Source organism: Sander lucioperca, chromosome 20 (genome assembly GCF_008315115.2).
Source record: "Sander lucioperca isolate FBNREF2018 chromosome 20, SLUC_FBN_1.2, whole genome shotgun sequence".
In the NCBI taxonomy this organism is placed as follows: Eukaryota; Metazoa; Chordata; class Actinopteri; order Perciformes; family Percidae; genus Sander; species Sander lucioperca.
The window spans coordinates 18926853-18949309 of NC_050192.1; the positions used below are offsets into that span (position 1 = coordinate 18926853).

Here is a 22457-nt window from a genome sequence, read left to right on the forward strand (position 1 = left end):
CATTTTTGTAAAGTTATTCTCATTTTCATTGAAAAATATTATAATTAAAATGATTAGCACAGCGCTGTGGAGGAAGGTCTGGCAATGGGAGACTAGCTTCATGCTAACACTACAGACTGACAGAAACACAAACACCCATCTGTTCCCAACAGGTCTTCAGCATCAGGGCATATTCCGGGTGTCGGGATCACAGGTGGAGGTAAACGACATCAAGAACTCCTTCGAGAGAGGTGAGAGGGTTTAACCCGCAGGTCCCCGGACCGACAGCTTCAGGCGGGTAAAGATGCGATTGACTCGTTCCGTCTTGTCGTCCAGGTAACGACCCACTGATTGACGAGGAGAGCAACCACGACATCAACTCTGTGGCTGGCGTGCTGAAGCTTTACTTCAGGGGTTTGGAGAACCCGCTGTTTCCCAAGGAGAGGTTCAATGACCTCATCTCCTGCGTCCGTGAGTACCACAGTTTACTGTCAATGTGCAGCAAATGGATGCACACATTTTTAGATCCGGTGTAAGAAATCACATTAAAATATCAAGTTTTTAACTTTTCCCAACGCGAAGCTTGAGAAACGGTGCAGAACGGACTGTTGTTCTCCTCCATGTTCTCCATGGCGCTCTGCTAGGAGCATCTGCTCAGCACTTTACTCTGGACTCGACACCGTTGTTGTGTGTCGCGTTGCGAGTAACGTTAAGCATTTTGTTGAGCTGCCTCTTTAGCGAAATGCTCAAAGATATTTTAAGTTGGGTTTTTATTGTGAAATGTAAAGCAGAAAGAGTAAAGCTGCACTGACAATGTGGAAGTAAAAGGCGTCTTGGTTCACACTGGCATGGACTACATACCCTCTGGGTTTTTATTTGTATTATCTGCAAAAGTTTAGTTAAATAAAGTTACATTCATAACCCTCGGCTACATGAGTGACGCAAGACACTTTGAAATCTGATTTGAGTGGCCAGAGTGTCCGGACTGTTGGAATTCGATTGAAATTGCATATCAAACCACCTCCAAATGTGGTTTGGATCTGATTTGCAAAAAAAAAAAAAATCACATTTCATGTGTTTTTTGCTGTTCAGACTTTGTAAAAATCAATCTGGATACAATCTGGATCTGCCAAAAACAGATTTGGCTTGGCAGTCTAAACAATCGCGTGGCCAATATATCAAACTATTTCAGCTTATAGTTTATATATCAGGATCAGTGTGTCTATCTTCAGCCCACACACTCACGTTCCCTCTCAGTTTCTTTGTCTTTGTTTCTATTTAGTGTGTCTGTGTCTTTGTGAAACTCATCCCCTCTACTCAGCAGAGATATTATGGAGCTGGCTGATGTTTTTTCATGATGTGTCGTCGTGTTTCAGACTCGTCTCGATGACTGTTCTGCTGTGTGTTTCTTGCCGCAGGAATCGAGAACATGTACGAGAGGGCGCAGTGCATCCGTAAGATCCTGCTGGGTGTCCCGAGGGCGACGCTGGTGGTGATGCGTTACCTGTTCGCCTTCCTCAACCAGTGAGTATCCACTCACACAAAACTAGACCCTTACAGTTAATGATCATTTCTTTCCATTTTCCCAGAATTGTTCCCCTCATCGCATGTGGTTTTAAAGCTGAGGATAAGGGGGAGAGGCTATAAACCTCTTTCGCAGTAAAGGGCGATAGAAGTGCACACTTGTAGAGATGATGGAACAGCAGCTCTGCAGCCTCTCAAATAAATATAGAATAATAGAGCAGCGAGAGACGGAGAGCTGAGTGTGAAGTGTGCAGGTGTGATGTACCAGCTTGTACGTATTGGTGCGCTTGTTAGCAGCACTATGAAATGCATTCAGCTTCTCTTTTCGAACTGTTGCCCTCTGGGAGGCATTATAGGTCCGCCTCCAGATTCAGGGGCAGTTTTTTTCCAAAAGCAATTTGCACATTAAAGTGGCTATATGTAACTTTCAGTTTTAATTCTAGCGGCCGCATTGGACAAAAGCGGTAGTGTTTTTACCACACCTGCTGACGTAAAAATCTTTTCTCTACGGTGCTGTATTACCCACTGTAGATTACTGAGTTAGCTTTACCAGGAGGTCATATAGTCGCAATCAATATTTTGCTCAGACAGAACATCATTCATTTACAATAAGAGAATACGTTACAGATGCATCGGTGCATCTCAAGTGTTGCATACGGTAACTTAGCCTACTTTGGATGTCTCGTGAGCTAACCCGGGTAACATTATCACTGTCACTGTGTCACGAGCCAAAGCATTAAGAGATTGTTGTAGCAACCAACGTAATAATGACTTAGATTAAGAAAGCGCATTTCATGAAACCCACGAACGTTTTACACAGGTACAGGGGGACAAGAGAAAAGAAAATAGTAAGCCAACACAAACACTGACTAAATGGAAGGACGTAGTTTAATGTCGGCTACTGACTTACAACCACATCGCACACTGTAAAGTTATTTTATGAATGAAATAGACCTATTACATACCTGAGGGCTAATTCTGGGTTGTTTTTGAATCATTTACAATCCCGTAATTGTCTCCATCTGTTGATAACCCGACAGAGTGTGACTCATATTTCGCCCGTCGTCTTTCACTTTCACTTTCACTTTCAGTTGTTCTTCGTTTCATTTCCTTCTTTTCTGTGACGGCCCTGCCACAGTATCAGCCATAACTACAGCAGATAACTTCTAAAATAAAGTTAAAATAAAATTAGGCCTACATAAAGACATCTCCTGCTACTTTTTGTGTTAATGGTGTTAATGTTGCTTTGTATGTTTTGTGTTTTGTTGAAAGAATAAAAATGAAAAAAAATTGTTAATCACACAAAAGAAGAAAATTGTTCCCAAACGTCTCTGCGCTCTCATACCATCGTTCCCCCCCCCCTCAGCCTCTCCCAGTACAGCGACGAGAACATGATGGATGCTGGGAACCTGGCCATTGTATTCGGCCCCACCCTCCTGCCCACGCCGGACACGCTGGACCAGGTGGCCTGTCAGTCGCACGTCAACGAGGTCATCAAGACAGTCATCCTGAACCACGACAACATCTTCCCCGACACCAAGGAGCTGCCCGGCCCCGTTTATGAGAAGTGTATGACTGGAGACCAGTACTGGTGAGTTCAGTTCATTTCATGAGTTGCTAACCATATTCATCTAATTATAATACCCTAATTTTATTACTATTCTTCTGTGTTTCCCCCTCTCCATCGAGATTTACCTTCTGAACCCTGATTTTCGCTGTACATTTTTAAATTCAAGTAAAGCTCTATTAGCCCGCTATTAGCTGAGGAGGTATGGAGGAAATATTCACTATGCTGTTATTTAACTCGTTGCTCCGAACTGCATTTTAATCATCGGGAAATGACAGTATAATATGGTCGGTAATAGATACTCAGCAGGACAAAAGAGAGACAAAAACCTCCAAGGGGGCGCTGGAGAGTCTTTATCGGAGTCATAACTCAATCAAATCTAAAACACACGGGCACGAAACACACATTGATATCATTCAGCGTGACCTACACTTCCGGGGGATATCATTATCTCTGATGTCCATCAAGAATAAACGTCCAAAAATCCACTTAGAAATCATAGAAAAAAACTGTTCAGAACTTGCCTGAGAATCATCACGTTTTGAAGTTTCCTTCATTATCAGAGTAATCCAGTGATAGTTATCTAAACAACCTTGAGTACACTGCAGACAGGAGCCGCTAATAGCTAATTCGGCATACTTTAATTGCCTGGAATGGAATCAATCGCATGGCCAATGTATCAAACTGATACTGATATCATTCAAATATCGCGGAACAGTTGAAGGTGCCAAAATGTAAACTAATATAGGCTATAAAAAAAAAGTCCACAACATAAGTCACTGTATACAGTGTGCAAGTTCCCACTTACAGTAACAAGAAATCGCTCGAAGTTCAGCTCACAGATCAGATGCTTCTATTCGATGGGTCGTTTGAAATTCGTTGCTGATGTGACTGACGTTCGGTCCGGTTCGGCCTTGTTTTTTCAGAACAGGTGTTGTGTCGAGGTCGGTTCCCCGTTTAAATAGTGTTTCCCTCTTGTTAAAATGTTCATATCGCGCCCTCTCCGTGGTTAAGGCTTGGTTCAGATTTAGGTAGGGGGAAACGCACTACAAGACAAGACATTTTGAGGATGCCACCTTGGTCATCTACATTTTTCACCATTTTCTGACATTTTATAGACCAAACAACTCCTCGATAAATCAAGAAAATAATCCACAGATTAATCGACAATGGAAAAAAATCGTTAGTTGCAGCCCTTGATCCATGACAACATTGCACTTCTTGTTTACATCCCCTTAAAGTATGTGGGGATCTGTGGGGTGGGCCCCACAGTGTCAGATTTTTAAAAAGGTGTCAGTTGTTTTCTGACGTATAATTTCAGAAGACAACCTCATCAGCGCTGGTTATGGTATTGAACCGATCTGTTACCTGTGGTGTAGAACGCCTCTCTCCTTCATCCTGATACTGTGTACAGTGGCTGTCCTGTTCTTCTCACAAACTAAACTCTTGACATTCGGTTCAGTACAGTATAGGGCTGCAACTAACGCTTATTTTCATAGAGTCGATTAATCTTTCGATTCTTTTCTGGATTAATCGATTAGTTGTTTGGTCTATAAAACATCAGAAACTGGTGAAAAATGTGGATCAGTGTTTCCCAAAAGCCCGAGATGACGTCCTCAAATGTCTTGTTTTGTCCACAACTCAAAGATATTCAGTTTACTGTCACAGAGGAGAGAAGAAACTAGAACAATATTCACATTTAACAAGCTGGAATCAGATCATTTTTCATAAAAAAATTACTCAGAGTGATTAATTGATTATCAAAACAGTTGCCGATTAATACTAATTGATTAATCTTTGCAGCTCTAGTACAGTAGCTGTATTCTTGCATAAACGTCTTCAGACTCTTCATCAGCAGCCTCCTCTCCATCTGTGCTTCTTCCCTTTCGTTTCCATGTTGAATGGACAGTGTGTCTATCTGAGCTTCTCTTCCTCTTCCTCTTCCTGCAGCGAGAGTCCGTTCAGCGAGCCGGGTGCGTTGGAGGAGGCCGAGCCCGACTGCGGCACCGAGACCCAGACAAGCGACGAGGGTACGCATGACCCCCTGACCCCTCCACACAATTCGCCCACACTCCCAATCCCTCTGTGTGTCCTGGTGGAGAGAGGTTGCTACGGCAACAGCAGCCATGGAGACATCTCTCCCCCCCCACCACTCTCTCTCTTTTCTCCACACCCCACCCGCCCCTTCTTCCTCCTCTCTCTCTCTCTCTCTCTCTCTCTCTCTCTCTCTCTCTCTCGCTTTATCTGAATTGATAGAAAAGACTTAAGCCCTGAGTGTGTTTCAATGCTCTTTTCTGATTGGTCGAGCTGTGGAAGGAACAAAGCCACACAGACAGCTGATTGACAAGTTCAGGTTCACCTCTATTTCCACGTCTGGCTCTTATCTTCCCCTTCCCCCTCGATCCTGTTTTTCAGAGGGTGAGGGTGTGGAGGCGGTGGCGCGGTTTGACTACGTGGGCCGGTCGGCCCGCGAGCTCTCCTTCAAGAAGGGAGCGTCCCTGCAGCTCTTCCAGCGAGCATCACATGACTGGTGGGAGGGGCGGCACAACGGCAACCGCGGCCTGGTGCCTCACCAGTACATTGTCGTGAAGGACAGGCGAGTGCACACACACAAACACACACTTTCATTTATATGCTTTTTTATATATATATATATAATTTTCATTTTTCCTTTAATTTAGGGTAATATGTATAGTAGTTTTAAATTGCCGGTATGGTTGCAAGTAAGTAAGTAAAATGTTCATTGTCGATTAATCTGTCAATTATTTTCTCTATTAATCGATTTGTTGTTTGGTCTATAAAATGTAAAAAGAAATTGTGAAAAATGTGGATCAGTGTTTCCCAAAAGCCCAAGACGACGTCCTCAAATGTCTTGTTTTGTCCACAACTCAAAGATATTAATTTACTGTCACAGAGGAGAGAAGACACTAGAAAATATTCCCATTTAACAAGCTGGAATCAGAGAAGTTTTGTACTTATTCTTTTTTCAGAAAAAAATGACTCAAACCGATTAATCGATTATCAAAATAGTTGGCGATTAATTTCATAGTTGACAATGAATCGATTAAACTTTGCAGCTCTAGTTGCCGGTCATAAAAAACTAATATTGTTTTGTTTTAAAAAAAGATATCACTCAGAAAATGTGTATTTTGACCATGTGTGCTTAAAGGACAACTAAATGTTATTTTTGTATTATATTTATTTAACATTATAAAAAAAATGAAAAACATCCGTACTTAGGGCCCTATCTTGCACCCGGCGCAGCGCAAAGCCAGACGCAAGTGTCTTTGCTAGTTTAAACCCGACACAGTTGTCAGTTTCCCGTCCAGCGCCCACATCGTTTAAATAGCAAATGCACCTGGTCTTACAGGGAGGTGTGTTCAGGTGCATTCTGGGCGTGCTGGTCTTACAGGGAGGTGTGTTCAGGTGCATTCTGGGCGTGCTGGTCTTACAGGGAGGTGTGTTCAGGTGCATTCTGGGCGTGCTGGTCTTACAGGGAGGTGTGTTCAGGTGCATTCTGGGCGTGCTGGTCTTACAGGGAGGTGTGTTCAGGTGCATTCTGGGTGTGCTGGTCTTACAGGGAGGTGTGTTCAGGTGCATTCTGGGAGTATTGCTATCTTGAGGCAGCGGGAAGTGATCGCGCCATTGACCAACAAAAACCTGGTCTAAAGTCAATAACGCAGCATTTCATTGTTATTTTAACAGAGCATTAGTAAAATGCTCCTAGGCTCGTGCACAGCGCGCACACTATGCTTGTTACACACACAGGGACGCACAGCAGCACACACACATGCAAAAGATTACAAAGAAAAATATAACGGTGCAAATCCTCCATCATAATAGCAATGCTCCAAGGTCCAAACGCGCCTGGCTTTTAAAGGGAATGGGAGATGATCTCTGATTGGTTTATTGCATGTTACGCCCAAAACACACCTCTGATTAATGAAGACACTAAGTACAACCCTTTAGAACCATGCGCCCGGCGCACGGACCCTTTTCTCCGCCGTCAAACTAGCAAAAGTGGATTTGGACACACCCTAAACGCACCTGCACCAGGCGCTTTACGTTGTGCACTTAGATGGTTAAAATAGGACCCATAAGCTCTTGTTAACATAAGTGGCTCATTGCAATCATTGACGAGCTGCAGTGATTGATTCAGGCGGATTTGTTGCACACCTTGTTGATTAGCGCTATTATTGGACTGAGGGAGTCAATAACCGTGCGCTATCGATCGCTTAATTGATGATTGGTGTGCTGGCTGTGCTCCTGTCTCCGGAGCGATTTGTCCTGATTGAGAGTCTCTCTGGGTGTCTGCAGGGCCGACGTCATGTCAGATAGCCTCAGTCAGAAAGCAGACAGCGACGGAGGAAGCAGCAGCACTGACGACAAGAGATCCAGGAGCGAACTAAGCTCCCCGACCGACATCAGACCGCCAGAGACCTATAACAGGTCCGTCATGTAAGACACCTTCCATTATCACATGAGAGCACGGAGGATCGTTTCAGCTGCGGTGAACGTTAAACCCAATTTCCAGCTCTTTCTCTCACCTCTAAAAATACCTGTGAATTTCATCACACTGTTATCACTCCTGTTTCTCACGTGAACTGCTGACTTCTTTTACTCTCACCTTCTAACTATACACATAATCTATGGAAGAGATATGGGTACGCCACAGTGGAGGAAGAAGTATTCATAACTTTATACTTTTTCCGCATTAAAATGTCTAAAATCGACTAGACCTATGTTTAGGGTTGGGCATCGTTTGGATTTTAACAATTCTGATTCCAATTCCAATTCTTCCTTTGGATTCTGGTTCTTATCGATTCTCGATTCCGATTCTTTGAGGGGTGGAGTTGAAACGGGTCACATGCCTATTTTCACAAATAAGATTTGATTCAATGCTGGTTTGCAGTTTTACAGCTTTTTCAACGTAAAATAAAGCCACACTAGAGCGCTGCTTACTGTGCTCCATGGCTGCAACACAACAAGCGCCTGGCTGCTACGGAAACCAAAACTTGCACATGTTAAATTTGGAACCCATGATCAGATTTGAAACCAAATCCTCCAAACGATTCCAATAAAGAAACGATTCTACTGGAATCGTAATTTTTGAAATGATTCCAAGTAGGAATCAGTTCTCGATGCCCAATCCTACCTATGGTATACTGTATATTTAGTTGAGTTGTGTACTTATCCTAAATGTTTCCAACAATGTTCAAACCTAGAGAAGTCTGCCATTTTATTCAAGGTAACGCGTTACATTTGGTCACCTGTTGATGGCGTCATATCCCCGTTGTGCGTGCGTCAGTGTTGTGGTTGACTTGTTATATAGTTTTAAGCCACATTTTTATGATACATTTTTTAGAACCGGTTGAATGATTTTAGCCTGGATCAGAGAAACGAGCGGCGCGAACGTGAGCTGCAGCTCGGCTGGCAGCCCGTCCGCTGACCAGCAGAACACCGTCATTTCAATGTTTTTGAAAATGTTTTTAAAAAATTATTGAAATAAAATTTTAAAAATGTTAAGAGTTATCTCAGGACACTTTATAGATAGGGTCTAGACCACACTCTGTAATTTACAGAGACCCAACAATTGAACGCTGAAGGAATCCTAACCGGGAGAAACTGACTGCAATGAAGACTACAACTCCCAACATCCCATGCTGCTTTATCACGTCACCAAACTGCGTCTTTTGTTGTTTTGGTTGAGAGAACCCCATAATTTACGTTTTGAGTACAGTAGTTGAGTAAATGTGTTTTTCCTTTCCAAACCTTAAAGTGCTCATATTATGCTTTTTGGCTTTTTCCCCTTTCCTTTATTGTGTTATGTATCTTTTTTGTGCACGTTATAGGTTTACAAAGTGAAAAAGCCCAAAGTCCACCCCAAAGGGAGTTACAATACAAAATGAAAATGAGCATAATATGAGCACTTTAACTCTTGAAAATGTAGGACATACAGATGTGCATTCTCTACATCTTCCTCTGCATCCTCTTGCTGCTGTGTTTTAGTACAAAGGTTCAAACATTCGCCGCACTCAGAATCCTCCTCCAATCTGAAATCAGGAATAAGCTGCTGTTAACGGTGTTTGTCCTTCCTGTTGACAGTCACAGGAGGAAGCGAACCGACGGTTTATTCCGCCGCCCCCTCGGCCGCTCCGACAGCCACTGCCACGGTAACGGAGGCGGGATGGAGCGAAGCTCCCCGCCGGTGACGGGTCACTTCAGCCCCAGGGAGCTGCTGCTGGGGCGGGGTCAGGGTTTGACCCCGCCCCTCGACAGCCCGGAGCGCCGCCGACGCTCTGCAGCCGCCGTGACCATGATGGTGAGCCGACACGATTCGCTGCGGCGGCCGGAGGACACGCCCATCCGGCGCTCGAGCAGCGGGCAACATGGCTTTAGCTCCAGAGCGCTGGACCCCGACACACTGGCTCAGGTACACACACACACACACACACACGAATACAGTTAATTAACTTAAATAGATGGCATTAATTAAAGCTGCATTAATCAATGTTTAATGGATTCAAATTGAATTATGGGAAATGGGTTCCTTGTAGTGACAAACGCATCGAGAATGATCTGTGTGTCTGCAGCTGTAATACGTTTTCAGAGTCCAAGCAATCCGAATCCAAAAAATATTCAATTTAAAATGAAATTAAGAAGCAAATATTTGGCATTTTTGCTTCTTCTCTTCATGTACTCCTTCTCTTTAAAGCGGTTACAATAAGTATTTTTGAATATAACAACGTGATGTCTGACGATGTGTCTCTGGTTGTGATGAACCTGCAGCTCCTCTCGGCTTTACAGCTCACGTTTTTATCTGTCCGGCTCACAACCTTACTGTTGTGGTTCACTCTCAGCGCCCTCATAGCGTCGTTTTCAGAGAAAAAAACTGTAAAAAGCCACTGTACACTCCCCGCTCAGCAGAAAACAGCAGCCAGGTGAATGTAAAATGATGATAAGTCAGTTTTGTGTTCACAACTTGTTTCAAAAAAGAAAACAGCTTTGCAGGTTTAAAGTTGAGTTTTCCAGTGAAGTAGGGCTGCAACTAACAATTCTATTATTCATATTCATAGTTGATTATTTTCTCAAATAATAGATCAGTTGTTTGGTCTATAAAATGTCAGAAATTGGTGAAAAATGTCAATCAGTGTTTCCCAAAGCCCAAAATGAATAGGCTTGGTCAACATTTGGATTTTAACAATTCTGATTCCGATTCAGGTTCTTTTTTTTGGGGGGGGGGCATTTTTAGGCCTTTATTTGACAGGACAGATGAAGACATGAAAGGGGAGAGAGAGGGGGAATGACATGTAGCAAAGGGCTGCAGGTTGGTGTCGAACCCGGGCCCGCTGCGTCGAGGAGTAAACCTCTATATATGGGTGCCCGCTCTACCAACTGAGCTATCCGGGCGCCCTCGATTCTGGTTCTCATCAATTCTCGATTCCAATTCTTTAAGGGGTGGAGTAGAAACGGGTCACATGCTTATTTTAAAGATAAGAGGAAATTGTATTTTTATTCAATGGTGATTTACAGTTTTACCGGCTTTTTCAACGTCAAATAAAGCCACACTTTGAGCTGCAACACCTCATTAACCTGGGAGTATGGGTCGCTATGGAAACCAAAACTTAGTTAGTTACTTGTGTTAAAGTGTGGAACTGATTACTGGATTCCAAACCAAATTCTCCTAAGTGTTCCAATAATGAAATGATTCCATTGGAATCATTATTTTTAAAACCATTCCAAGTTGGAGCCGGTTCTCTCGCCCAGTCCTAAAGATGATGTCCTTAATTGTCTTGCTATCTAGAAAATGATCACATTTTAAAAAGTTGGAATCAGAGAATTCATACCGTATACAAACTGGGAACTATTCTCAGAAGGCAAAGCACTGCTACTTCTGCTACTTGGCACAACTCCAGGCGAACTCTCTGCTCCTCACCACGGGGCTTCCCAGGTGCTGCGAGCAAATCACTCGCCCAAGTAGCAGAGAGTAGCAGTGCTTCACCTTCTGAGAATATAGTTCCCAGTATGTATACGGTTAGAAGATGGCTGTGTCATGTGACCTTGTTATTTGTACACGCTGTGACTATACAGATCACAACATATAAATAGGCACATGTTGGCGTTATTTTGTCACTTATTGGGCGCAGTAAGCTAGATGGAGCCGGTTACCTCCAGGATCTGTGCTAAGCTAGGCTAGTGGTGGGGGCGTCAGACAGTTACGACACGCACGGAGATGAGAAGGGTATGTATGGACTTATCTAACTCTGGGGGATACGGTGAATTAGACGTCCCAATAAGTTGGTGTGTTCCTTTAAACCGATTAATCGATTATCAAAATAGTTGACAACTAAACGATTGATCTTTGCAGCTCTACCGTGAAGCTGTGAAGTGTTTCCTTGTTTCTCTCTTGGTGGACTCCTCCTCTTTCCTCCTCCTGCAGGACATCGAGGAGACGGTGACCGTGGCTCTGGGGGAGTTGCGGCAGCTGGAGCGGCAGGGCTGCCGGCCGGCCCCCGACGTGGTGCTGGACACACTGGAGCAGGTGAAGAACGGCCCCGCCACGACCTGCTCCTCCGAGTCTCCCAGCCCCCACAGCACCCCCAGCACTCCGGGCACACCGGGAACCCCCGGGACTCCCGGGACCCCTGGCACCCCGAGCCCCCTCAGCCCTCTGAGCCCCATCAGCCCGCTCCCCGGACCTCCGCCTGGACCTCCCAGACCGGCCAACCCTTCCCCCGACACCCTGGGCTCCTTCAAACCTGTGGCAGCTGCTCGCATGGGGGCTCCGCTGCGGCCCCCCGCCCTTCGGCCCAAACCTATGGTGCCACCCAAGAGCAGCACCCCACCTCTGCCCCCGCCTCTGGACAAATCCTGCACCATGTGAGCCAAAAATGGCCGACGAAAGGCCAAATCAGGCCTACCCGGGCCAAAAATGGGCCAGAAGAGGAGATCAGGGTACTGCTTACTGTTAATAATCAACATGAGGGTAGAAACGGTAGGACAGAGAAAAAGGTTTAAATGTAGTAAGAAATTATAATATATGACATGACCTATGATATGATATGCCATGATATTTATGTGTTGTCAGGTTGGTGTGTACTCTCTTGGTGTGTAGGAGTTTACTTTCTCCATGTATTGAAGCATTTATCAAAGGTTAGCTAAAAGAAGTGCTGGTAAAGAGACACAGGAACGAAGCGTAGGCAGAGCGTCCTGTCCTGTATATGAGGCGATAGTCGCAGAGACGTGGGGAGTGTAGTGCAGCTCCAGTAAGATATAGTTTCAGTGACGTGAATTGTAGTCACCCACAAAGGCTGCTGTTTTCTTAAAAAAAAAAAAAAACGATCCGATCGGCTGCTGTATCTGCGACGAGAGACTAAAGGAAGAGGGCCCGGCAGAGTGAAGGTGGACAATGGTTCAACGACGTCTGTGTGACTTATAATTTATTTTTTTATTTCCCACTCGGTTTAGCTGCTAAGCTCACTTAAAGCTCACTTAACACCTCAAACCACGAAACGCCTCTTGAGGTCGTCAGTGACACCAAACTCACATTTATTTAACCAACGTTCAGCTATTTAATGAATGTTTCCAGTATTAAACGACTGTTCAGCCATCTATTGAATGTTCAGCGAGTTGCTGCGGCGACTCGCTTAACTTTTTAACAGCCTTCTTGTGTTTTTGGAAGGGGAGCCCCTACGCCTAGACCGGAGCTTCAAACCGGGTGTGACGGTTGAGCGGTGGAGGGAGCTTGGACAGAACTTTTTCTGGGATGGGGGTGGGTGTATGATTTTGTTCTTGTTTGTGTGTGCAAGAAGAGTGTGTGTGTGTGTGTGTGTGTGTGTGTGTGTGTGTGTGTGTGTGTGTGTGTCCTGCTTGCCTGCCCTTGTTCTACTCCCTTGTAAGTGTAGAAGCACTAGAATAGTGATAGATGATAGATAATTCATGCCTGCCTTGAGTGCCAGAACACGCAAGTGCAAGTTGGGAAAACGAGTGCAAAAAGCATGCCACTTTCTATGTATGTATGTATGTGTGTGCGTGCGTGTGTCAGAATAATAGTTTACCTGGTTGTGAAGTCACTGAAGTCACTAGTTAACCTTAAATTCACAATAAGCTAACAGGGTGGGGCTTTGTGTGTACGCCCAAAAATAAAACACTTGAACAGCACACTGAATGTGGGTTAGTCCAACCGGGCTGGTAACTGATGTGTGTGTGTGTGTGGTGATTTTACATGACGTGCTGAGATGGGCTATGGATGCACATCTGTGTGTGTGTGTGTGTGTGTGTGTGTGTGTGTGTGTGTGTATGTATGTGAAAGTGCCTTTTTTTTATCTTTGTCTTTTTTGGGGAGTTGTGAATCCACTCACGCATGTCCTGAACGAAGAGCAGCAGCACTCTGAATGAAATAATCATAAAGTGTTTAGTAGATTACTGAATTATGAATTCTAGCATTAACCCATTGTGACATTGCACTTTGATGTATAGGATTGTGTACTTGGCATGTAGCATCATAACATGTTGGTGCATTTTAACTCAAAGGGAGGTTTCTTTGAATGTGTTTCATAATAACGGAAATGGTTTTTGTCTGTTAGTGTTGCTGTATTTGAACAACTGAGCTTCCTAAAGATTAGCTCATATAGCCAAATGGATTGTATCAACGTGTTGTATTTATATTATAAATAAACCTGAATAAATTAGCATTCAAGTCATTAAATTGATTGAAACTGTTCTTTAGATGAAATGTGGCTAAATGTTTGGTTTGAACACTCATGAATCTCCAGGTGTGTTCTGTAAATCGGTGGTTTCTTAAACTTTTTCTGTCGCGCCCCCCCAAAAGAAAGTTGATTAAAATTTAAAAATGTTGCAAATGTCAATGGGCTTCTGAATGAGCTTTTCTTACTTCTGGAATAGAACCTGGATGTTCTGGTTTCACGTCGGCTCTATAGAGAGTTATAGTTCCCTGTTAATGCTCTTACAGCCTGTCAGACCTATAGACTGTATACAGTCTGTCAGACCATAGACTGTATACAGTCTGTCAGACCATAGACTGTATACAGTCTATGGTCTGACCTATAGACTGTATACAGTCTGTCTGACCCATAGACTGTATACAGTCTGTCTGACCCATAGACTGTATACAGTCTGTCTGACCATAGACTGTATACAGTCTGTCAGACCATAGACTGTATACAGTCTATGGTCTGACCTATAGACTGTATACGTCATGTCCCTCCCCCTCCGCCATCTCTGCTGTCTATTTAATAAGGGCAGCGTCGCTACATCCGGGGCTTAGCACTGTCCAAGACGGCTGTGATTGTTATAAAAAAATAAAAACGTTTTTTCAGTCAAAGCATTTTTTTTTCCCTCTATCCCAGAATAGATAAGCAGTGTAGCCAGACCATACTCCAGCGCTGACACAGCGAGACTAGCAGTCTCATTGACAAACTGTTAGAAAACTCTAATAACAGAAATCCAAACAGACTTATTTGGGAGGATATTGCTACATTAAAAATATGTCAATCAGGAGAGACTTCGTTGCAGATATGCAAAGATTTATTGTACGAGTGCATGATATGACATGTACAGTCTTTGGAGATTAGACTCCATCATTATGAAATGATATATATATATATTTAGGGGGTTAGAAAACCAGAAGCTGATCCCCCGATGGAGTCTAGACACTGATGGTGGTGTGAGGAGCCCGAATACCGAACCGAGGAGCCGATGGCAGTCTTGTCGGAGGAGGAACCAGGAGCCGTGCAAGATGAAGACTGGAGGAGCAAGGGGAGGAAGAGGGTTGTGTTCTTAGCCTGAAATGACAACTGAGCAGCAGAGAGAGACAGGTTTAAAACAGGGACGTCATGCTGTGATTGGCTCATGAAATTCAAGCCTGCTTCTGATTGGTTACATAAAAGTGAACGCCTCTAACAGCTGTTCAGTTTTAGAAGAGAGAGAGAGAGAAAGTCTTCCTGCAAGAATTTACGCTGAGCTCCATTTTCATTACCAATCAGAGATATAAAGCATTAAAAAAATCCATTGTATTGAACCATATTTTACAGCTGAGGCTCCAGACTTTAAACATGTCAGTGTAAAATCATATTTATCAGCAAATTCTTATAAAATAAGCATTTAGTACCAAGGTGATACAACAATATTAAAGGTTGATATTATGCTATTTTTCAGGTTCATACTTGTATTTTGTGTTTCTACTAGAACATGTTAACATGCTTTAATGTTCACAAACCACTTTATTTTTCTCATTCTGTCTGTCTGAATATACCTGTGTTCACCCTCTGTCTGAAACGCTCTGTTTTAGCGCCTGTCTCTTTAAGCCCCCCCCCTCCAGAAAAAGCCCAGTCTGCTCTGATTGGTCAGCGTTTCCAGGTCTTCCACATATGCACTCTCTGCACTGTCATTGCAGCCGGGGAATGACAATAACGGCACTGTAGCGGCACTTTCTACCTATCGGCTGTGTATTTCTCTGTGGATTGATTGTTTTGATACTTTCACAGTATTTATGTAGCAGCTCGACATGCTTTATAATTTTAAAAAAAGACACAGAAATCTCACTTTTTATAATATGGAACCTTTACATGTTGTAATAGAGAGCCCAGTCTCCTGCAGCGCCTTAAAGACAACTTAACATTTAGGCCTGCAACTAAAAAAAGTCATCTCCAAGCTTTATTTAAATGGTATCAAGCACAGTTAATAAACTATTAAAATGTAAAGTAAATATGTTAAAACAGTAATTGATAAAACATACAGTAATTAAAATCCTTAATATGTTTTAAATAAACAAAAAGGTTTTAAGCACCTCCAGCGTGTCTGTTGAACTGTCACTAGGGCTGCACAATTAATCCCAATTTTATCGAAATCCCAATATGCAGAGGGGGCGCAATATTTGTTAAAGGCAAAATATGTGTCAAACCATTCTGAATTAAGTATTGTGGTACTGCAGAGACGTCCTGGACTACAAATCCTATCCTACAGACTAAAGAAAAAATCTTTTTTTGGTACAGATCCTCGCAAAAATCACACTACAATCATTTTAATTTTTTAAGATTTAATATTAGTCAATGAAAATGAGAATAATGATACAAACATGATCATTCCCTTCAATATCGTGAATCATATCACAATCGCAATATCAGTCAAAATAATCGCAATTAAATATTTTCCTCACATCGTGCAGCCCTAACTGTCACAACCTAAGAATCAGCGAGAGAGGAGCTGTTGTTGGTGCATCTCTTTGGTCTGGACCTTTTTTTTTTTGGGCAAAATGAGATTCAGAGCAACAAAAAGGAGGAGGACTACTAAACCAACCAGAAGTTGGTCTGCGGTTTCCAAAAGAAAATGGAACATTTATGAGCATCTTATATATCTGTGAGAAGTTATTTGAGGTTCATCCTCACTTCCACCGTGCATGTCAGCCCTTTGACCCAGGTTTGAGAGTGCTGAAGGGTTTGGAGTTTCGCAGTGAGCCTGAGATCTCCTGCAGGAAGGCGGCGATGTGCAGATCCTTCTCTGACTTCCTGCCGTCAAAGATAACCACCAGAGTGAAGTGAGGCTCGGGCCGCGTCAGGTAGTAGGTGCTCTGGACTTTATCGTCGTAGAAGTGCACCACCTTATCCAGAGTGTTGAGCTCAGCAGCGCGGTCTCCCATCATCATGATGACGTTCGGCCAGTGCGTGAGCGGCCGCTCCCCTGTCGGCAGGGACACCACGGCGGGGAACTGCTCCACGCCCTTCGGTGCTTCTCGGTACGAGTGCGGGTGGTGGTAGCCGTGGCCCTGGAAGCTTTCGGAGCCTCGGTTGTCGAACACCAGAGACACGTTGCTGGCGTCGTGTTTGCGGATGAAGGAGCAGATCTTCCCGTGGTAGTCGGCCGTGGTGCGGGCGGTCAGGGCTCTCATGTCGGCCGGGGCCGTCTGCCGGCTCAGGGCTTCGTGGAAGTAGAAGCTGAACTTGGCGAGGAGCAGCGCCTGGAAGCGCTGCAGCCACGTGTACAGGTGCGGCGGCTGCACGGCCTTCTGGGACTGACCTCCAAACAGATGCTTACGGGTCTCTTTCTGCCGCTGGAAAAGCTGACCCCAGGCGATGAGCTTGGAGTTGGCAGCGTGCAGGCTGAGCAGAGCAGGCAGGAAATACCACTCAGACACCTGGGCCTGGCAGCGCAGTAACTGGGTCACCACGTCCACCTCCGTCTGGAAGCCCTCCTCCACGCGGCCCAGGATGGGGTGGTGGAACCTTAAGGAGCGAGGAAGAAGAGGTTAGTAGGAACACAAGCAAACAAATGCAAAGACAGAAGCTGGCCTAATTTGAAGTGACCTGCAAGCAGCTTGTCCTGCTGAGAATACATTTGCATTTAAGTTCCTACACACGCACGCACACACGCGCACACACACACACACACACACTATATATTTGGGCTTCACATATATCTCCAGAGCGCTGACGAGAATGTTCACCTTCACCCTTCAGTGCACAGTCACATTAGTGATGTGTGGTGTGTCACACTGCGACCTGCTGCAGCTCCTTCACCAGCTCAACCGTGCAGTTTGTGTTCCTGCTCACAGTTGCAGGACACAGTTTTGCTGACACGTCTCCGGGGACAACGGTGAAATTCTGCGTTTGCTGGATTTAGCAGAAAGTTTTCCCCCTCCAACCCAGATATGTCTGTCTCTTTTACAAGTTATTTTATCGCACCCATTTCTTTTTATAATCCACCTGCTTCTTGGTTTCTTTGGTGGCATTTTATATGATTGAGTCCTGAAACCACAAGTGTCTTTGCAGTGCGGATGTTTTTTTGTTTTTAATTTAAATCAACTTGTTTAAAAAATGAGTGTCTACAGTTTGAAACAAGTTGCTGCACTAAATTGGGAAGATATAATTGTCAAAAATACTTAATAAAACATTAAGGACTAAAATTATTCAAAGAAGCAGATTTTGTGCACTTAAAGCATCAGATTTTATAAAGTGATCGTGTGTTTTGTAATGCAGAAACAGATACACACTTGGAGCTGTATTTATGCAGGACGGCTTCCAGTGTGGTGACCAGCTCGTCTAAGTTGATGCTCTTCTGGCTGCCCAGTGAGTGCATCTTCTCGTACAGGTCGGCCATCTCCATGCGGGCCTGGGTGAAGTGGCAGAGCTGCTCCGACAGGTGCGACAGCAGGTCCTCCAGGTAGGAAGCGGAGCCCGGCTGGCTGTGGCGCCCCATCGTCACCACTTTCCTGAGCTCGTTGTACAGGGAGGTGTAGATGGTTCGGATGGAGTCCTTGCGGCTGAAGAAGGACTGGCCGCCTGCAGAGAGAGAGGGGAGATAAAAATGGTTGACTTATTCCAGCATTCATGTGCTACAGCGCCATCTGCTGTTGGAAACATGTTGCTGTCCGTGGGACTGCATCTCAGAATTTTGGTTTTGTACCTTGTTGGTTTTTCAGATTTGCTCGCCTTCTACTTTGTACTGCCACTGCTGCACAGCAATTTCCCTCGGGATAAATAAAGTTGTATCTTATCTTAAAAGTAGCCTAACTAGTTTGGTCTTTGGGCTGAAAGCAAATTAAATAATTTGAGTACAATATTGAATGTATTTCATATCAATATCTTTATTTAAATTAGCCATAATTTATAGAGCTTTCACAAAGGTGACTTATCATAAAGTGGTACAGCTTACACTGGTGTTATGTAACTAAGTACATATACCTAAGTACTGTACCTAAGAACATTGAGGTATTTGTACTTTACATGAGTATTTCCATTTTGTAACACTTTCTGCCCATCCTCCACTACATTTTGATTCAGATTAATACAAAATAAGCACTTTTAGTTTTGGTCTTTTAAGTATATTTGTAAGACAATACTTTTGTACTTTTACTAAAGCAAGATTTTGAATGCAGGACTTTTACTTGTAATAAAGCATTTCTACACTGTTGTTTAAACTTTGTAAGAAGCTTAATTTCTGCGATGAAAAATTACATTTTCCCATTATTAGCTATACTGGTGGTTCCCAACCTTTTTCACCCCAAGGACCCCTAAACTGATACAAATTAGACTATATACACCCATTTTATAAGACATAACGTTAACGTTACACGGGATACAATCATGGACACATCGGCAGGGAAAAGCGGTTTCAGACTTTGACAAACACTTATTTTCGATGCCTCCCACCACCTCCTGTGAATTACCCATTTTCTGTCCGAGGAATGTCATGTTGTGGTACGCCTTCTCCGCGGCGGCCAGGTGAGCCAGAGCGGCCAGCAGCGCGGCCCAGATCGCCCCGGTGCTCTTGCTGTTGTCCTTCTCCTTCTCCACGTAGTCCTTAGCCCGGTCGAAAGAAAACATGCCGAGCTGCGTGAAGAAGCTCTCCAGTATGGCCCGCTCCCGGGGAACGGGTCGCAGCTCCTCCACCTCCGTCATTGGGTCAGAAATACTCCCGCAAACTGACAGTTAAAGCTGCCTGTCAGGGCGAGCTAACGGCTAGCTTACTGTGTTAGCAAATTGACAGACTAGCGTTTAGGTAAGAAAAGATAATTTTCCAACCACAATACACGCAATTTCAAACAGTTTCACATTATTTCAAAACGTATTCCTTCACGATGATGTCAGCAAATTCAATATGTACTTAAAACGACAATAATTGTAAAGAATTGTCTGTTTCCAGCTAACCAGGCTAACTGCGCGACGCCATATTGGTTACATCGGATATAAACACTACGGCAAGCTAAGAGTACCAAGATAAATGCGTTTGGCAGAGTTTTGCAGTAGCGCCAGGTGCAGTAGCGCTAGACTGAATTATGGGGGAAATATTATAGAAATAGGCTATTATTTACAAATGTGTGTTGTGAGTAGTGAAACTGTATCCGTATGTGTGTACTCAGATTTGTAAATGCGTACACAAATCTGTAAATTATCGTAAAAAAAACAAAACAGAAACTCCAAATACGCACTCAAAAACTGTTGAATTAAACTGTTTTTACTAGCAGGCCTATTTAGCTTCAATAGTTGGTACATATTTACAATTCTAGCTTAAGTGCACATTTACGAATCTCAGTATACATTTACTCATTACTCTGTGTACACAGATTGTTTTACATTTATCCAAATATATTACGTACAGTTTCAGATAAGATAAGATAGACTGTCACTTTATTAATCCCACACTGGGGAAATTCCTGTGCTACAGCAGCTCAAAAGAAAAAAATTTACACACGTCAGAATAACGCAAATACACAGTAAGTAGACATATGAGAAAAAATATACATAAAGTATAAGAAACAGAAAAAATAGAATTAGTTATAATAATAATGATAGTAACAAAACACAATAAACACCCTTATATAAACAACTATATTCACAACTCTCCACAAACATTTGCAAATAACTTTTCTACAATAATACCCCCATATATTATGGAATACTATATAATTCACATCAGCCAGTTCAATAAATGCAACATCTTTCCAAAAGTCTGTAAGTAATTGTGTTAAATAAGCTAATCGTTTTTTCAATATTGAGAAATTATGATTTTTTTCTCCATAATTGAGCAGCACTTTGCCTAAATACTGTACAGCCTCACAGGGTCACTAGCGTGTTGACTCAAGTCTGGTTTTTACAGATTTTCTCAGAAAAATGCTTTGATTTTTTTTTACACAGGACTAGACTGTTTTTAACTGATTTTCAGGCATTTACAGTAATTCACATGTTGTTCCTGCTGCAAGAAGACACATCATCATAATTCACAGTGAATGGGTCAAAGCACAGATTCATAGAGCTGCTTAATGCAGTTCTTTCATTAATAATCCATACTAATCAGCCATAATGTGGTTCAACCATTACAGTTTGTTTTTTTTTACAACTGAACAGCTACAGATAGAAAAACAACAGTTGAGCACATTGTGATGTTGGCACCCCTCTGGCCCAGGGACATCCACTGTTGCTCTGTTTCTAATCACATTTCTTGGTGATGGCGTAAGAGTTACACCATTACAGTTGTTGTTACAGTTGGTCATTTTACCTAACCAAACTGCATTGTTGTCTGGGCTCCTTTACACGATCAGACTTTCTTTCAAAGGGGACAGTGTACAAGTGCGTCATTCTCCACAAATAGCTGTAATGCTTACACTTCCAAACATTTCCAAATGTTGTGTTGTCCACTACCTTCGGGTAATTCTGGACAATTGACACCACTGTTTTCTGGCTGCACAATCAGACCAGCCTCTCATTGATAAACCATGGTTTATGACATGAACCAATCAATTGTAGTCCCTCTCTAGCTCTGTGTCTTCCTCCTCTGCCAGCCATCTGGGTTCCATGTTTACTGAGAAAAAATGATTCCAAAGATTTGTCCTTTTATATATAATAGGTGACATGACAGTTTAGATCTAATTGTAGCAGAATGTAGCAAATTGAAGTAATGTTGTGCTGTATTTATGTTTTGAATGTGTAAATACACAGAGGTTTGGTTGGGGTTGAGTTTGAAGGAGAAAACTGTTCATGAAATTTGAAAGAAGTGTTCATTGAATGCATTTTGTGTTGTTAAAACAATGAAAAGTAGTTCAGAGTTTAGTCCACATTGACTTCTGCTGTGCTGACTGTGTGAGAGTTTTGAAAAAAATGAACTCGTATAGAGAAATGCAGTGATGGAAGAAGTACTCTTATCTTTTATAAATAAAAGTAGTAATACTATAGTACTATATATTATATTATTGGATTATAATTTCTGATGCATTAATGTGTTCATCACTTTAATCTTGTAGCTGGTAAAGTTGGAGCAAATTAAAATGACTTTATATCCTGCTGGATTGCTTAAGCTATAATAATATATCATATTTTATTAGTTGATTTATATTTTATATAAAAAAAAAATATAAATCTGTAAAGTAATTTAAGTAACTAAATGTAGTGGAGTAAAAAGTACAATATTTTCCCCCAAATTGTAGTGGAATACAAGTAGCATAAAATGGAAATAAGTAGTAATAATACCTCAAAATTGTATTTAAGTGCAGTACTGACCTTACATCTTGCGCCACCATCAGGTCAAAATACCTGCAGAACTTATGAGATTTGACTGATTAATTAGGTAGCATTGAACAACTACATTTCCCATGAGTCTTAATAAATAAATGCTATCAAAACTCTCTCTCTCTCTCTCTCTCTCTCTCTCTCTCTCTCTCTCTCTCTCTCTCTCTCTCTCTCTCTCTCTCTCTCTCTCTCTCTCTCTCTATGTCTCTCTCTCTCTCTCTCTCTCTCTCTCTCTCTCTCTCTCTCTCTATGTCTCTGTCTCTCTCTCTCTCTCTCTCTCTCTCTCTCTCTCTGTCTCTCTCTCTCTCTCTCTCTCTCTATGTCTCTCACTCTCTTTCTCTCTAGCTCTCAATTTCAATTTCAATTTC

At 42.9% G+C, this 22457-nt stretch overlaps 2 protein-coding genes across 3 annotated transcripts in view; one reads left to right on the top strand and one right to left on the bottom strand.

Annotated features, from left to right (window-relative positions):
• Positions 1-13764, top strand: part of LOC116047911 (SLIT-ROBO Rho GTPase-activating protein 1-like) — a 45947-nt gene extending 32183 nt beyond the window's left edge. Inside the window, exons 15-23 of one of the 2 annotated variants that reach the window (XM_031296941.2) lie at positions 153-230; positions 316-450; positions 1398-1503; positions 2870-3094; positions 5021-5100; positions 5486-5666; positions 7388-7528; positions 9176-9503; positions 11511-13764. In XM_031296941.2, the coding sequence (XP_031152801.1) occupies positions 153-230; positions 316-450; positions 1398-1503; positions 2870-3094; positions 5021-5100; positions 5486-5666; positions 7388-7528; positions 9176-9503; positions 11511-11954 (1718 nt within the window). In that variant the 3' untranslated portion in view covers positions 11955-13764. The remainder of the gene's footprint in view (positions 1-152; positions 231-315; positions 451-1397; positions 1504-2869; positions 3095-5020; positions 5101-5485; positions 5667-7387; positions 7529-9175; positions 9504-11510) is intronic. The other variant, XM_031296942.2, reaches the window with a different exon arrangement.
• A 2561-nt stretch (positions 13765-16325) lies between these two features.
• On the bottom strand, positions 16326-19792 carry c20h12orf66 (chromosome 20 C12orf66 homolog). Its single transcript, XM_031296943.2, has 3 exons — positions 19254-19792; positions 18078-18366; positions 16326-17310 (listed from the first exon to the last, which is right to left on the bottom strand). Exons 1-3 carry the CDS (start codon positions 19483-19485, stop codon positions 16491-16493), a joined length of 1341 nt encoding a protein of 446 aa, XP_031152803.1. The 5' UTR covers positions 19486-19792; the 3' UTR covers positions 16326-16490.
• Positions 19793-22457: the final 2665 nt, after the last annotated feature.